Below are 15,868 nucleotides of genomic sequence, written 5' to 3'. Positions count from 1 at the left end.
GGCGATCTTAGCGAGTCTGGCGAGCTGCCCTCGATTGCCTTTGATTTTACTCCGTCATCTGTCTGAGGCTGTTTAAGACCTGTGGCGGTCTCCTTGCAAGGCCATCCGGAGCAGCGGGCGCATGTGGGCCGCACCCGTTTGACGCATGTGAACGACTCAAGCCAAGCTCAATATTCAATACTCCGCTGCATCCTTGTTGCCGACGGCCTGGACATGCGGCACGCATGTGGAGGGGTTTGTCTGACGGCTCTCGGACATGAGCTCGGCAATGAATCTGGACCGCCCTTGGCTTGACCATACACCCCCAAGGGCCAGCCACTTATCCATTTCATACCAGTGCTACTGTAACTTGGTGTTTATGTTCTCAAGTCGTTTCTGTCTGGAGCAGTCTGAGACGGCCCAAAGTGCGTGACCGATCATCATGTGATCGCGTCAAGGTGGGGTCACACCGGGGTTCGAGTCGCGCCGCCGGCGTCTGATCTATTCCTCCCCTCTGCCTCCTCTGCTTGGTTTCGAAAACAAACGTCCGCAATGTCAATAAATATCAAGGATACTGTGTGAGAATGCTTCTTCTGAAATTAAGAGCACTGCTCACGTATTTGCAGCAAAGCTATCCGAGAGATGGTCCCAATTATTGATCCTGAAGACGACTACCTTACTATTGCGGCCGCAGAGGAGCAAATGGCATTGACATTTGAGTCGCGTCAGAAGGAGCTTGGTGAAGCCCAAGCAAAGTTACGACGTGTGTGCTTTCCTCCTCTTGTTGCATGCTGTTCAGGGTCGAGACGTCGTTGCTAGAACTCGCAAAGGCACTGGAGGCTGCTCGTGTATCTTCCACCCGCCCATCAACCATACCTTCGGCTGAAGAGACGTAGCCCAAATGAATAACCTCGACAACACTCGACTGTCTCTTGCTAAAGCCATCAACGATGCGGAGGGTGCACTCGCCGGCAAAGAAGCTGAGCTTGCCCGGCTGAAGCAAGAGACACTAACTTTGGAGACGTCTGATCCTGCGGCGGAGCATCTCTCGATGCGACTGCGTAAGTGATCCATGCTTCCGGTTCTTCACACATAATTAATCGAGCCACTCCCAAGATTGCGATTGACAATGTATCACGATTTGGGATTCACGTCGATCGTCGATAAAGATGGAAGGTTGGTCAAACATCTAGTTAGTGAGTACCCCGCCAGTGTCGTCAGATTGCATCGTCTGAGCCTTCGCAGAATCCGAGTCTGGAGATCTTCATTGCGTGAACTTCAACCAGAAAAAATCTGAGTTTGAATACGCCAATCTACTTTGGACACTTGCGTCTTCTTGACATATCACGCCTCGTTTCGTCAAATTCGCCTTCCTCATAACTTATCCTTTCCGTTTTATACAACACGTACGACTCAAGGAAGTATATCACATACGGTATGATAGAAGATATAAGTGAACAGAATCAGATAAATGTACACCAACCAGACGTTTATGATGGGCCTTGTTGTGCCTGCTCACAAACGGTCAGGCCACCAGGACTGCACATTGAAAGACCAAAACGTACCCGAATCTCTGGTCGGACGACCCAGATCTTTCTCTCCTTGCACTTCTCGCCCACCTCTCGAACCTTCATTGCGATAGCGTTCTTCTTGACCTTGTGTGCCTGTAGTTCTCGGTGGACGGCTTCGACGATACCCTGGAAGCTGGGAGTTGCGAGCTCTTCGATCCGCGAAAGTAGTACAGGCAAGTGAGCGTCCGGGAAGGCGGTCTTCGGTGTCGGTACTGCTCGCTTTGCAGGCGCACTCGTGGGATCTGTTATGGGCACTGAGGACGACGTCGTGGGCTTCGCGAGGTGTGCGGGTAACGCGGGGATAACAAAACCGTCGGCGGTCTGTCCTGGGACATTTCCAGCGTTGGTTGCTCGAGCAGCTGAGGGACGAAGGTGAATGGATCGATTGAGGATGGCGTGTCTGCGCAGAAATGATGAGCGGGTAACCTCGGCAGGACGTGGGACATACCGTTAAACAGCTGTATGCGATACGCGTTGAACGGCCCGTAGGAGCATCGTCCGACTGTTGTTTCCCATTCGGGCCCCTTAGTGAAGGCGACCAGAGGGACAACAACTCGTCGTTTTTTGTTACTGCCGACCTTCTCCTCTTTAGGCCTTTCCCTCTCTTTCTCCTTTCGCTTCTTGTTACCGCTCCCGCTCCCGCTGGGCAAGGAGTCAAAGTCAGGGAAGCCAGGAGAGCTGGGTCGGTCTTCAATAGGTGTGCCCGGGTCTTCGATGTCGTCGTCGTCGACCAGCCAACTATCCATATCAGAGTCCGGCTCGTCACCATCGTCACCATCTTCGTCAACGTCCTCCATAACATCGTCAGCTTCTCCCTCTTCCTCGGCCCACTCCTCGCCTGAGTCGTAGGAGTAGTCGATCTGTACGGGATCTCGAGCGAAGGGTGTACGAGGTCCGATTTCGCGAGAGTTGCGGGTGTGAGTGCCAAAGTATCCGGGTCGCGCATCCTCTTTGAAGACAAGAACCTTCGCAGGAATGACGCTTCGATCCCGGATGAGAGAAAGCAAACGTCGGACTTCAGTGTCGTCGCCTGCAACTTCTGCTTCGGTAAGCTGAGCCATGAGGCCTCGCACGGAAAGAGGATGATATGTCTTGAAGCCTGTAGGTTGTCGAGGACGTCGCGGAGGATTCAGTCCAGCCCCGAGACGTGTCATAATAGTATCCAACTGGACTGCAACAGAGAGATTCAGTACACTGCGCGAGCTCTGCATCAGAATGACTGACTATCTGCGTCCGATATGCCGTCGGTCGCGTCAGCCATGAGCACATCCTCCGTGTCCTCCATATGGTCGTCGTCGTCGTCAATGATGATGACATCGCCCTGAGGTTGACGCTTCTGACGTCGTTTCTCCAGCCATCTTCGTTCACGGAACCAGTTATGAGGGGCCAATTCTGCATCTTTCTTCACCGAGAATGCGCGGAATGTCCTTTCGAAGTCAGACTGGGAGGGAGCAGGCGAACCTGACTCTCCGTCTGCAGCCTTCAGTTTGGACGGAGATGCTATAGATGCAGACTTCGCCTTTCCAAAGAAGTTCGCCATAAGCGAGCGAGACTTCGCCTGCGCATCCTTCTCCTTCTTTTCACGCTCCGCTTTAGCAGTCTTCTTGTCTTGTTTCTCTTTCTCCTAGAAGATTCCTGTAAGCAACGACGCAGAATGATGTAGGTTGAGTGCTACCTTGGCAGTTTTATCGGCCTCTCTAGCCAGATCCACCGGTTTCTTGGGTCTCCCCATAGATTTCTTCTCAGGTCCGTGGTCCTGGATGCAATCGCGTCACTATACAACGCAGCTTTCAGCGGAGAAGGCGTCCATACCTCTGAAGCAGAAACGACCGGGGCGTCATTCTCAGAAGGTGTTGGAGCTGATGGCAGCGCAACTTGTGGCTTGAGCTCCAAAGTCACGACTCCGGTCGCTGGGATACCCCGAGCGGTGCCCTTCGCGGTCTTCCCACTCGAACTCCCAAGATGGAGATCCTCTCTTCATCGGACAGTGAGTCAAACAGGGTTTGCACATCATGCTTGAGCTATGACCAAGGGAGTTTTCAGACCTCAGTGAAATTCCCGTACAACATACGTACCTGCTGACGCTCCCTGGTGCGATTCTCCGCTTTCTCCCGCACGGCCTTCGGAAGCCATCCTCTGTAAGTCTCTTGCACTTCCCAGCGCCAAATATGCCAAGCGGCGGGGACCTTGCTACCTTCGACCGGAGGGTCCAGGCCATAATTTACGCGCTTTGCTATCGTCCTCACAGCCGCTTCGAGCACATCCGTGGGGAGTATGGCAGGCACCGCTGTCGCGTCCTCATCGTCTTCGTCTACAACAGGTAGCAGCTCCTGCTGAACGTGTTTCGACAGCGCTTGCAACGTCTTGTCGCTGAAGGCCACAGTTCGCCAACGTGGCAGGGAGTAAGATGAAGATCTCACGTACCTCTCTTGTACTAGCTTCGCCACGACAGGTTTATGCTCCTCGGGAATCGCGGAGAGTGGGGGCTCCTTCGCTTCCAGCATTTGCTCTAGCATTTCGCGAAACTTCACAATTTCTAGAGGGAGCCTCTTGAAGAGCATTACGCACAGGGTCGAGGAAAACGCGTACCTTGCATGGTCTCCGACATCTTCTCAAACGACAGTGATTTCTGCTTGAAAACTAGCTTCCCATTCTTAAGTTCAACAAGTAGGGGCTTGTTGAGTTTTTCTGCAACATATCAGCTATCCAACCAATGTCGTCGAGTGACCTGCAGCTCACCACTTGACGCGACGGTGGGGATAACGGGTGCTGGAAAAACAGGAATCAGCCGAGCGCAAAGTGGCATATACATACAGCCGCACCATTGTTCATGTCAGTCTCGGTCATCACGCTCATAGGAACGGATGCACGCGTCGAGGAGGGATCTAGGCGGAACGCGGAGGGAGTGGTCAAGACGCGTTCCGTCACGAGACAGCCATTTAGTGACGTATGCGTGACCGCTCGCGCTCGTGTACTCGTCACACCGCGTCGAACGCGTCCACTCTCCTCCCTCCTCCGCCATGTCGTTCTTTCAGCCACATGCGTCAAAAGCAGCGCAGCAGAAGGCAATCGACCCTCAAACACAACCATGGGTAGAGAAATAGTGAGTTGGCACTGCTCGGCGGAGACTAGAGGCTCATAACCGGACTGTTCTCAGCCGACCGAAAACCATCGACGATGTCTCGGCTCAGGAGCATACTGTCGCGGTCCTCAGGAAGACTCTGACATCTTCCAAATGTGAGTATATCGCTGCTGTACTAGTGTCACTTGCTTACTTTGGACTAGCTTCCTCACATGCTCTTTTATGGACCACCAGGAACCGGGAAGACGTCCACAATTCTTGCGCTCGCGCGACAACTGTTCGGGTGCGTCTCATATTCCCCTTCTAATTCGCGCATACGAATATGTCATGTCAGACCCGACAATTTTCGCGACCGGGTGCTAGAACTCAACGCCTCAGATGAGCGCGGTATCAGCATCGTCCGCGAGAAGATCAAGAACTTCGCTCGTCAGACACCTCGGCACAGGCGAAGTCGTCGGACGGCAAAACATACCCATGCCCGCCCTACAAGATCATCATCCTAGACGAAGCGGACTCCATGACTCAAGATGCTCAAGCGGCGCTGCGTCGAATCATGGAGCTTCACGCGCGCATTACACGGTTCTGCCTCGTCTGCAACTACGTGACCCGGTGAGCACCTTCCGCCACTATTCGCGTTCGTCCTCTTCCTGAACGCAGCCCGTGACGTCGCTAGTATCATCGACCCCTCGCCTCTCGGTGCTCCAAATTCCGCTTCAAACCCTTGGACTCATCCTCCACCTCTACCCGCCTCGCACAAATTGCCTCCGCCGAAAACATTGCCGTTTCCCCGGAAACCATCGATGCCCTCATCTCGACGTCCCAGGGAGACCTCCGACGCGCCATCACCTACCTCCAGTCCGCCTCACGATTAGCCATGTCCACCACGCCCCCAAGCGAGATAACACCTCGTGACGTGCAGGAGATTGCAGGGGTCGTGCCGGACGCCGTTGTAGAAGACTTTGCGACTTCATTAGGGATCGAGAGGCGGGGTGCGGGCAGCATGGATATTGACGTCGACAGCTCGGGCAAGACCAAAGCCAAAGGATTCGACGACGTCAGGAAAAATGTCAAAGAGATTGTACGAGAAGGATACTCGGCCTCTCAGATCATCTCTCAGGTTAGTTTTCTTGGAGCTCCTCGACATTTTTGTAGTTAATCACACGCGTACAGCTGCATGACTACGTCGTCGCTCACCCGACACTAAGCGCACGTCAGAAAGCGCAGTGCGCCATTGTCTTTGCAGAGGCTGACAAGGCACTGTGCGACGGTGCCGACGAGGAGTTGTGGGTGCTGAGGTGGGGTTGCGAGTGCACAAGTCCGTTACAGCCGGTTCATGAATCCTCCACGCTTTGTACCATTTGTAGTTTTCATACTATCCTACTATCCCATCATACTCGACATGATTCACCCTGCTATATAGCGTGCTTGTGCTGCGTCGAACACGCCAAGTGACAGCAGAGAAAAAACGAGATTGGATTTGTACAAATACGTGCTATGGAGACTACAACAGGAATGCAAGAGACAGACAGACAGCGTGACGCCAGACCAAAGCATGCATGCGCACCACCTTCGCATCCTACAGGGACGTCAAATATACACATCGCATCGTCGTGGGGTCATAAACATGTCTGGCTTCTACCGCATGCCAGCGGTCGCCTTTTGGAGCGCGCGCTTGATGCCAAGCTGCGCCTTGCGGAGCTCGTCTGACGTCGAGTCCTCGATCTCGAGCTTCTCGAGCGCGCGCGCGAGTTCAGCCTCGACCTGCGCCTTAGCATGACGCTTGATCTTCATGCCAATCTCAGGGCTGGTGATGGTGTTCTCGACCTGGTGGATGTAGCTCTCGAGGTCGGCCTTGGCCTCGTGTCGTGCGCTGAAGTCCTTGTCCGCCTGCTTGTAGTGCTCAGCGTCCTTGATCATCTGGTCGATCTCAACGGACGAGAGACGGCCGACAGAGTTCTGGATGCCTGAAGGGGTGTTCATATCAGGAATGGTAAGATGTTTATATCCAGATGTCTACTCACTGATCTGTGCCTTGCGGCCAGAAGCGCGGTCCTGCGCGGTCACCTTAAGGAGACCGTTCGCGTCGAGCTCGAAGGTCGTGAGGAGCTCGGCCTGGCCACGGGGCATGGGGGGAATGCCGTTGAGCTCGAATTCGCCGAGCAAACGGTTGTCGCGGCACTGCGTACGCTCGCCCTCGTACACAGGGAAGGTGACGGTCGTCTGGTTGTCCTCAACGGTGGTGAAGACACGAGACTTGTTGGTGGGGATGGGGGTATTGCGGGGGACGACAACACCGAAGATGTCACCCTGCATGGCGACACCGAGGGAGAGGGGAGCGACATCGAGGAGGAGGAGGTCCTGGGTCTTCTCAGAGGTCTGGCCAGTGAGGACGGCGGCCTGGACAGCAGCACCATACGCGACGGCCTCGTCGGGGTTGATCGACTTGTTGAGCTGGCGGCCACCGAAGTACTCCGAGACCAGCGACTGAACCTTGGGGATACGGGTGGAGCCACCGACAAGGACGATGTCGTCAACCTTCTCGCGGGGCATCTTCGCATCCTTGAGGACACGCTCAACAGGGTCCAGAGTCGACTTGAAGAGCGAAGCGTTGATCTCCTCAAAACGGGCACGAGTGATGTTGGCCGAGAAGTCCTCGCCCTACGACAAAATGTGAGCATATAGGTGATATATTCCACGAGGGTGCATCACACACCTGGAAGAGAGAGTCGACCTCGACAGTGGTCTGGGCAACGCTGGAAAGAGTGCGCTTGGCACGCTCGCAGGCACTGCGCAGACGACGCAGAGCACGGGCGTCGTCCGAGATGTCGAGACTGGTCTTCTTCTGGAACTCCTTCTTGAAGAACTCGAGAAGGTTGTTGTCGAAGTCCTCACCGCCAAGGTGAGTGTCACCAGCGGTGGCCTTGACGGCAAAGACACCACCAGTGATGTTGAGGAGGGAGACATCGAAAGTTCCTCCACCGAGATCGAAGATGAGGACGTTCTTTTCAATAGACGACTGGCGGTCGAGGCCGTAGGCAATGGCAGCGGCGGTGGGCTCGTTGATGATACGGAGCACCTCGAGACCAGCGATCGCACCCGCATCCTTGGTCGCAAGACGTTGAGAGTCGTTGAAGTAGGCGGGTACACTGGGAAACCATGAGGACTGAAACTCGGTAGAAACGCATACAGCCAACTCACGTTACAACAGCCTTCTTGACAGTCTTGCCAAGCTTGGCCTCTGAAATCTCCTTCATCTTGATGAGGACCATCGAGGAGATCTCCTGAGGGCTGAACGTCTTTTCCTCGCCGAGATAGTTGATCTTGATCAGAGGAGAGCCGTTCTTCTCGATGACCTCGAAGGGCCAGTGGGTCATATCCTTCTTAACGTCGGGGTCGCTAGATTTGGCAAAAAATGGGTACAGACGCATCGCACGAACGGGGTGCACTGCTCACTCGTATCTCCGACCGATGAGACGCTTCGCGTCGAACACGGTGTTCTTGGGGTTCATCGCAGCCTGGTTCTTGGCGGCATCGCCGATCAGGCGCTCCTCAGAGGAGAAGGAGACGTAGGAGGGAGTTGTCCGGTTGCCCTCTGCGCGGAGATCAGGATGTAGCATCGCAAAACGCTCGGAATGTACGCACGGTCGTTGGCGATTATCTCACGCGGTCGTTTTGCCAAACACCGACGCAGCTGCAAGGCTGATCAGCTTCGAGCGCTCTCGTTGAAAAAGCAAGATCGCACTCACGAGTAGGTGGTACCGAGATCAATACCGACGGCACCGTCAAACAGGTCATCCATTTTTGGTAGAAGAGAGGGGGGCGAGGCAGAGAAGGAGAGTGGAGATGGGATGAGAGACCAAGCTGCAGAAGGCGCAGGCGTCGAAGAAGAAAAAAATCGACCCGAAGGCGGCTGAGGTAAGCGACGGCCACGCGCGCCGGAAACCCGCCTCGCCCTTTCCCCTGGGCGCCTTTTGCCACTACTGCGAACCGCGTCCTACGGCCTGGGCAGACTTGCAGCCTCAGCTTGCTCCTCCACATCCACTGTCCCAGCTCTGCGGCCAGGTGCACGCTGCAGCCATGGTCTCCTCTATCTCCCGCTCCTGGGCCTCCGCCGCCGCCCGCTGTGCCCGCCCGCGCCGCGTTCCTGCGCCAGTCACCGCCCAGGTCCGCCACCACTCCTTCGCCCGGGTCGAGGAGAAGCCTCTGGAGACCGAGGCGGACTGGACGGAGCTCCAGCTCAAGCGGGCCGAGTTCAAGGTGCTCAGTGCGTAGCCCGCCTCTGCCCATCCGCGCGTGCCGCTGACGCGTCCGTGCCCGTGCAGCGAGCATGATGTCCGAGTACGGCTCGACGCAGACACGCGACAACACCTTCCAGCCGCACCACACCCTCCACCGCCCCGTCGCGCCCCGCGACGTCACCCTGTCCGCGCTCATCGCGGCCGGGGCCCACCTCGGCACGCGCCGCCGAACATGAACCCGAACTTCGTCCCGTACGCCTACGGCACCCGCGCCGGCATCACCATCATCGACCTCGACCACACCCTCCCCCTCCTCCGCCGCGCGGCGCAGGTCGTCCGGGCGGTCGCCGCGAACGGTGGCGCCATCCTCTTCGTGGGAACCCGGCCGGACCTTGGCCCGTGCGTCCGTCTCGCCGCCGAGCGCATGGGCTCGCTGGGCTACAGCAACGGCGAGCGGTGGGTCCCTGGCACTCTGACGAACCCGAAGCAGATCTTCGGCGAGGAGGTGCTCGAGACCACGAAGGCTAAGCCCGACCTCGTCGTCTTCCTCAACCCTCTCCAGAACCTTCACGCCATTCGAGAATGCGCCATGGAGCAGGTGCCCACGATCGGCATTGTCGACTCGGACGCCGACCCCCGGATCGTCATGTACCCCATCCCTGCCAACGATGAGAGTACAAGAACGGCAGAGCTTATCTCGGGGCTCCTCAGCGTGGCGGGTCGAGAAGGAGTTGCGCTGTACGAGGAGCAGCGAACAAGAGAGGCGAAACAAAATTCGTTCAAGGGTCCACGAGGTCGGAGGACGTAGACTATTATACATTATGACATCTAGCTAGTTCCTAATCATGCCGATGCACTCTTCACGTTCTGGATATCGTACCAATATGCTGGAGGCATTGTCTGAATCAGTAGCGTCACATGGGAGACAACCGGTAAGAACTGACCTTCAGCTGCCTCCAACGCCCTAACATTTCCCTTCAGCTTGTTCAGCGTCTCTACGAACTCGTCGTTTTCGACGCTGTCGAATACGATCCCTCCTCCTGCTTGCAGGTAGGCGATCCCGTCCTTAAAAACCATAGTGCGAATAGCGATGCAGGTGTCCATTTCATCTTCCGCGAAGTCAAAGCGCCCCACGGCTCCAGCGTACACGCCACGACGCTGCTTCTCGAGCTCGTAGATGAGCTCGATGGCCTTGATCTTGGGGGCACCTGAGACAGTGCCCGCCGGGAAGATAGACCGGAACGCGTCGAATCTGTTCGATTATATCAGAGGATGAAACGTGACAATCTGGCTCAACACACCTCGTCTTCCCTTCTCGCAGCTGGCCCGACACCTGCGAAGTCAGGTGGATGACGTGGCTGAACTTTTCTAATCTGAGCAGGTGGTCGACGTGCACCGTCGTCGGCTGGCACACCCGGTTGACATCGTTGCGGGCGAGGTCGACAAGCATTATGTGCTCTGCGCGATCCTTCTCCGACGAGAGAAGCTCCGCTCCGAGCTTTTCATCCTCTACGTGAGCCGCGATCAGTTTCCTACAGCCACCACGGTAGCGAAGTGCAGCTCACCCTCGATCGTCTTCCCCCTCTTGATGGTCCCGGCGATCGCGTGGTTGTACACCTTGTCCTTCTCTACCTTGCAGAGCGTCTCAGGACTTGCGCCGACGATCTGGAGGTGCCCGCAATCGAGGAAGAACATGTACGGGCTGGGGTTGATCCTGCGCAGATGCCGGTACGCGTTGAACGGGTGCAGCGCCGTCGGACGCGCCAGCCTCTGGGAAGGCACGGCCTGGATGATGTCGCCCGCGACGATGCGCTCCTTCAGCTTCGTGACGAAGCTTTCGTACCCTTCTTGGCCGACGTTCGAGACGGCCTCGTTGCCCTGCACGATCGGCTGCTGGTAGACCTCGGGGGTGACGGCGGACATGACGATCTTCGCGAGCCGACGCGCCTTCGAAACCGCGGTCTGGTAGATGAACGAAAGGTTGCCCTGGTTCGTGTCGTCCGGGCAGTGGACGTGCGAGACGACCTTGACGCTCTGGTACAGGTGGTCGTAGACGAGGAGGGTGTCGACGAGCATGAAGATCGCCTCGGGGATGCGAAGCGGGTCTTCGAGGGGGCGCACGGTCTTGGGCTCGAAATGCTGGATGGAGTCGTAGCCGACGTACCCAATCGCGCCGCCGGTGAAGGTGGGGACCTCGGGGAGCTTCACGTATCGGTACATCCCCAGCTCCTTCTCGAGGACCGTCATCGGGTCGCCCGTGTTCTCCTCATTGGGGCCGACGCGGATGATCTTGAACGGGTCTGTGCGCGTGCACGCGCGTGAGTGCACGCGGCGGCGAGCGAGGACATGCACGACGCACCTGCGCCGATGAAGCTGTAGCGCGCCAGGTTTTCTCCTGCGACAACTGACTCGAGCAGGAAGCTGTACTTCGAGTCCTTGGCTATACGCAGGTACGCGACGCATGGTGTCAAGAGGTCTCCGGGGAGCTCGACGTAAACGGGAACGCAGTTTCCCTTCTTCTCCTTGAGGATGATGTTCTCGATGGTGGAGAGTGGCGGGAACGCCGGTAGGCTCTACAGAGATGACGGCGTGGTCAGGATCACACGACAGATGCGGCACAGCACGGAATGACCTGGGTATCGACCGACATTTCTCGGGGGAGCGGCGACGCGTAGCGAGACGGCGGAGAGGACGGGGCTTATGAGGTAGAGGGGAGGGCTAAGCCCGGGGATGGAGGGGCTCAGCTCGGAAATAACGCGACCGCGCGACACCTGCTGAGGCTGCTGCGAAGCGTGGCACGCTATCGGGCTCGAGTCGTCTGTGCTCTCGGCTCGCGTCCGACCCGCCTGCTGATTCACTTGGGCACTCCTGGCAGCGAGTGCGGGGTGGTGGGCTCAGCGTCGCGCTCTACACACGCTGGATCATGAGTGGAAGCCTAACAAAATCCACTCCGGGACGGAGCGCCCGCGGAATTTGTGCTAAGCGCAGCATCCGAGCGGAGGTTTGTTCCGCCACCACCATGATCACTCCTCGCTTTTCGTGCTCGCAGACGGAGGCCTCTGTCCTCGTGAAGATATACTGTCCATCAGTGCGAGTAAGTGCCCCATCCGTCCCGATGTCGTCACCTCTTGAACGTCCAGGAAGTAGGCATCTGACGTCGAGATCAACGTCGACGAGACGCTCTTCAGCGTTCACATCAACCCGTACTTTCTGCGCCTCAACTTCCCGCACCCGCTTATCGAAGATGACGCATCTGCTGCGGCCTATGACCCGAGCTCCGGATATCTGACCGTCACGCTCACCAAGCAGACGTCAGGGCTGGAGTTCAAGGACCTCGATCTTCTCGCCAAACTCCTCGCCCCTCGGCCACCACGGGAAGCCGTCACACAGCCACTCATCGAAGTGCTCCGCTCGAGCGATAACTCGCTTCTAGACGAAGATGAGGAACTTGCGGCGCGAACGCAGGAGCTGTCTCTGTCGCAAGAACAAGAAGAAATCTTGCACGGTCCGCGCCACGTTATCCACTGATGCACACCGACTCACGCTTCATCTAGCCGCTGAAAACGACTGGCAGTTGCCACAGACACTGCCCGAGTCGTTGCCGCCGCTTCAGACGAGCGCAAGATGCCGATACGGATTTTTGGACATGCACTCCGGGTACTTCGTTCACATCGAGCACGTCGAGAACGAGGTGAACGAGCTTGGCGCTGACGCCGAGACATGCGCCCCGTCGGAGCGTCGTCGCAGACGTCTGAAGCACGAGGACGAAAAGTGGGACGAGGAACACTACATGTGCGACCGTCATCGGTGCTCCTACTTCCTCCGCTGATTGCATCCACCGCAGGGCCGACTTCGCGGACGATGAATACATTCGCGAACTGATCGCATGGCCGAACCCCCTCACTACTTCCGCCGAGCAGTTTCAGTACACTGAGAAGGAAAATATGGCCATGCTGCGCCTGCCCCGGAAGGAGTGTACGCGCTTTCCGCTCTCTCTGCTCTCCAGCCTACTAAGCGCCTCAAATATAGACCTGCCCACCGTCGAGCAGACGCATGAACTCTACCTGACTCTGCTCACCATTCTCTTTTCGTACGCCTATGACGTCCGGACGACGCAGCATGAGCCGACCCCGGAGAGCGCTTGGACGATCGCGTCTCTCACACCCGCGTTCTCCGCGCTCGACCCTCCGCCATACGCGCCATCTTCCCGCGGACCACTGAGCCTCTCTGTCGACGAGCTGGAAGTCACGTTCGCAGCGTCCTATCGACGTTCCCTGTCCTTTCCACTCTACCGCTCGTGGGCACTGGCGGAAGCCTGTCGCATCGACGTCGCGAGGCTCTTGGCGGGTGGAAAGCGGATGGTAACTCGGTGTTTACTCGAGCTGAAGGAGATCCTGGAGCACCACGACGTGTACTACGTCTACAGCAAGGTATGGGTGGAGGACTTGTGCGTCTGGACGGTGGCCTACTCCGAGTACGTGCATGGTTCTTGCCTTGAACGCGGTTCGACCTAATCGTCGACTGCCTCCAGCGACGCCGTTCTCGAGGGCCTGGGCAAGAGCATCGAGGCGATGGCGATGAAGAAGGCCATGGTGGGGTGGGACCTCGAAGAGCTCGAAGGACTGACGCGAGAAGACGCGGACCATGGACCGGACAGTGACGACGAGTCAGAAGACGAGATCGAGCGGATGCTTCCTGCGCCTCTGTGAGATGGGGTTAAAATCGCTTAGCGGGTCCGTTTCTTGTTACCGCGCCCGGATAACCTATCCGCCGACAAGATGCCACTCCTGCGCACCCACACCGTCGCGATCACGGTGACGGAGGGCCGAGGCCCCTCGCACGACGACCACGTCCGCCATTTCAGGCAACGGACGTCTCATGTAGGCCGCTCCTTCCTTGCGACAACCTACCGAACGACGCGCCGTGCCGGTCTCGATTGGCTGGGCCGAGATACGCCCGCCATAAGCGGCACATCGCCCGCTCCCCGGGTTCGAGCTTATGCCCCTCGGGGATCCAAGAGCCGGTCGCACGGGCGCTGGCGGCGAAGGGCAGCGGTTAATTCACTGTCGGTGGCTTACATACGACCTCCGCCACACTCGGCCTTCTGCAGCCTCCGCTCATTTTCCCGCGCTGGCGAGGGCGTCGCGAGCGGCCTCCGTGTCTTCCCGTCCCGCGCCGTTGGCACAGGCAGAGCTCGATCTACGCTCCTCACAGAACGTGCGCCGCGGGCACCCGTCTCACCCCGCGAACCCCCTTGAGCATCCCCCCCGTCCGCCAGACGAAACTCCGCAGGGGCGCGACGTCCCCGCCGCAGCTCCGCCGCCGCTTCCCCGTCCCAGGCGGCATCGAACAACGTGGCCGCTGGGACGCACACCTGCGGCCCGACCGTGGTGTTCTCCCCGAGATCCCCTCCGCCGGACGCGTGCGTCCCCACGCGCAGGGCGAGACCGAATTCTCTGCCCCAGTCACTGTCGGCTCTTCCCGCCGGCAGGGCGCATGACGCGCCGTCGCGCCTCGCGGGACCCGGCGCGGCGGCGCGTCAAGTGGTTTGTGCGCCGCGTGTCAACGAAGCCTGCCTGCGCAGGTTCCCGCGCGCTCCGTCACACGCACATCCACATCCTCCAGCTGCACGGACCGGCCGCGGCGTGCGCGAGTACGTCAAGAGGCGTCGAGCACGACCGTGGCCACGCCGCGTCCGCAGGGCTCATCGTTTGTCCCGCTTCTTCAGACAGAGATGCGGGGCGAGGGAGGGCGTGGCGGCCAGACCGGCCATCTGATTCTGGACGTTCTCGCGTGCGTGTGTGCGCGAGCGGCTGGCCAGCGACCTCCTCTTGTTCCTCTTCGGGAGAATCCCCGACGGAGGGCCGGGCAGCGTAACCACGGTTTTGTAACCCGTGGCCTGAAGAAGGGCAGAGGGAGGGACGGACCCCGCGATAAGTTTGAGTGTGAGAAGGAAGCTCCGTCAGCCAAGCCCGTCAGCGGTTTGGGAACAAGGCGTTTCGTCCGCGCGTCGGATGAGACTGAGCTTCGGCACCGGGATGCCGTAAGGTTTCGGCACCGAAAATTAACCCGCCCTCGGCTCGCGGAGTAGGCGTTCGGTGAGAGTGCTCGGCGGAGAGCGCGCACGCGATATCGATGTACGTGGCTGCACACGGACCGCCTCGCGTGGTGTCGGCGATGAGCGATGTTATCCAGTCTAGAAGCAAGCCTCGCGTGATGGCGAGTTGGCTTCTCGATCCTGTTAAGCCCAAGGCTTGTTGAGTCCACCATGCAGATAGACAAGTACTTACCTGTCTCCCCGTTCTCCTTAGCTTGCAGAAACCGAGAGAAGCGAGGTTATCCCCGGATGCATCTGCCATCCCCGGTGCTGCGCCATCATCTTATTCAATCTCCCCGGGCCGTGGTCCCCCTCCACTGCCACCGCAAACGCAAGAGCGCTCATTGGCTTCAACGACGACAGATGAACGTTGAGCCGTGTAGGGATTTCCGGGTAATAGGAGGACCCCCGAAAGCGCCTATAGAGGGACCGCCGACCATCCGGACACGATTTGACGATTTTTGGCCCTCGGACCGGTCGCCATCCGGACATCCAGAGGGCTTGTCCCGACTGCATGGCTGCCGAAGGTCCGGACATCTATAAAGAAGGGAGCGGTGGTGTTAGTAAGCCGCGTACGTCGCTTGCAGCGTTAAGCGTCGGCTATGAATCTAACCGAGCTTTTGCCATGTGGCTGCCATGTGCGCCGGCCGGCCGAGCCTGTGAGGCTGGCGTCTGTGTGTGGCCGAGCTTGCGAGGCCGCCCTGGGTCGGGACTGTTTTTCGGCCGAGTTTACGAGGTCGATGCGGGTGGCAATGTCTGGCTGAGTTTGTGGCCGCTCCAATACAGGTGGGCCGTTATGCGCAGGAGCGGGAGTAGGGCCGTGTTTAGTTTTAACTTTTAGAGTGGGCCACAGTGTGTAGCGTCCTCGCGCACCACCACCCGAGTACTGTACGTGCAGCGC

At 58.1% G+C, this 15,868-nt stretch overlaps 5 protein-coding genes across 5 annotated transcripts; 2 read left to right on the top strand and 3 right to left on the bottom strand.

Moving 5' to 3' along the window:
• Positions 1–1,469: 1,469 nt before the first annotated feature.
• On the bottom strand, positions 1,470–4,640 carry BXZ73DRAFT_86440 (uncharacterized protein; the record flags this gene model as incomplete). The annotated part of the gene is made up of 11 exons (XM_048024204.1): positions 1,470–1,871; positions 1,919–1,950; positions 1,999–2,721; positions 2,775–3,174; positions 3,226–3,306; positions 3,381–3,437; positions 3,470–3,571; positions 3,626–3,920; positions 3,975–4,086; positions 4,140–4,238; positions 4,373–4,640. The coding sequence occupies 11 exons, from the start codon at positions 4,638–4,640 to the stop codon at positions 1,470–1,472; spliced, it is 2,571 nt and encodes an 856-aa protein (XP_047884002.1).
• Positions 4,641–6,267: 1,627 nt separating this feature from the next.
• On the bottom strand, positions 6,268–8,431 carry BXZ73DRAFT_86438 (heat shock protein; the record flags this gene model as incomplete). The annotated part of the gene is made up of 7 exons (XM_048024203.1): positions 6,268–6,596; positions 6,654–7,290; positions 7,346–7,778; positions 7,831–8,028; positions 8,086–8,222; positions 8,296–8,323; positions 8,379–8,431. 7 exons carry the CDS (start codon positions 8,429–8,431, stop codon positions 6,268–6,270), a joined length of 1,815 nt encoding a protein of 604 aa, XP_047884001.1.
• Positions 8,432–8,709: 278 nt separating this feature from the next.
• On the top strand, positions 8,710–9,678 carry BXZ73DRAFT_95780 (ribosomal protein S2, flavodoxin-like domain-containing protein; the record flags this gene model as incomplete). Its single annotated transcript, XM_048026888.1, has 2 exons — positions 8,710–8,896; positions 9,008–9,678. 2 exons carry the CDS (start codon positions 8,710–8,712, stop codon positions 9,676–9,678), a joined length of 858 nt encoding a protein of 285 aa, XP_047884000.1.
• A 35-nt stretch (positions 9,679–9,713) lies between these two features.
• On the bottom strand, positions 9,714–11,520 carry BXZ73DRAFT_86436 (anthranilate synthase component; the record flags this gene model as incomplete). The annotated part of the gene is made up of 6 exons (XM_048024202.1): positions 9,714–9,757; positions 9,815–10,122; positions 10,172–10,379; positions 10,436–11,170; positions 11,230–11,443; positions 11,503–11,520. 6 exons carry the CDS (start codon positions 11,518–11,520, stop codon positions 9,714–9,716), a joined length of 1,527 nt encoding a protein of 508 aa, XP_047883999.1.
• A 369-nt stretch (positions 11,521–11,889) lies between these two features.
• On the top strand, positions 11,890–13,579 carry BXZ73DRAFT_95778 (SHQ1-domain-containing protein; the record flags this gene model as incomplete). The annotated part of the gene is made up of 6 exons (XM_048026887.1): positions 11,890–11,964; positions 12,018–12,375; positions 12,425–12,662; positions 12,715–12,845; positions 12,900–13,344; positions 13,402–13,579. The coding sequence occupies 6 exons, from the start codon at positions 11,890–11,892 to the stop codon at positions 13,577–13,579; spliced, it is 1,425 nt and encodes a 474-aa protein (XP_047883998.1).
• Between the last annotated feature and the right edge of the window lie 2,289 nt (positions 13,580–15,868).

Source organism: Epithele typhae (genome assembly GCF_022376455.1).
Source record: "Epithele typhae strain CBS 203.58 chromosome Unknown BXZ73scaffold_1, whole genome shotgun sequence".
Lineage (NCBI taxonomy): Eukaryota > Fungi > Basidiomycota > Agaricomycetes > Polyporales > Epitheliaceae > Epithele > Epithele typhae.
The sequence above is the reverse complement of the archived record's forward strand: the minus strand, read 5'-3'. Positions and strand labels throughout refer to the sequence as shown.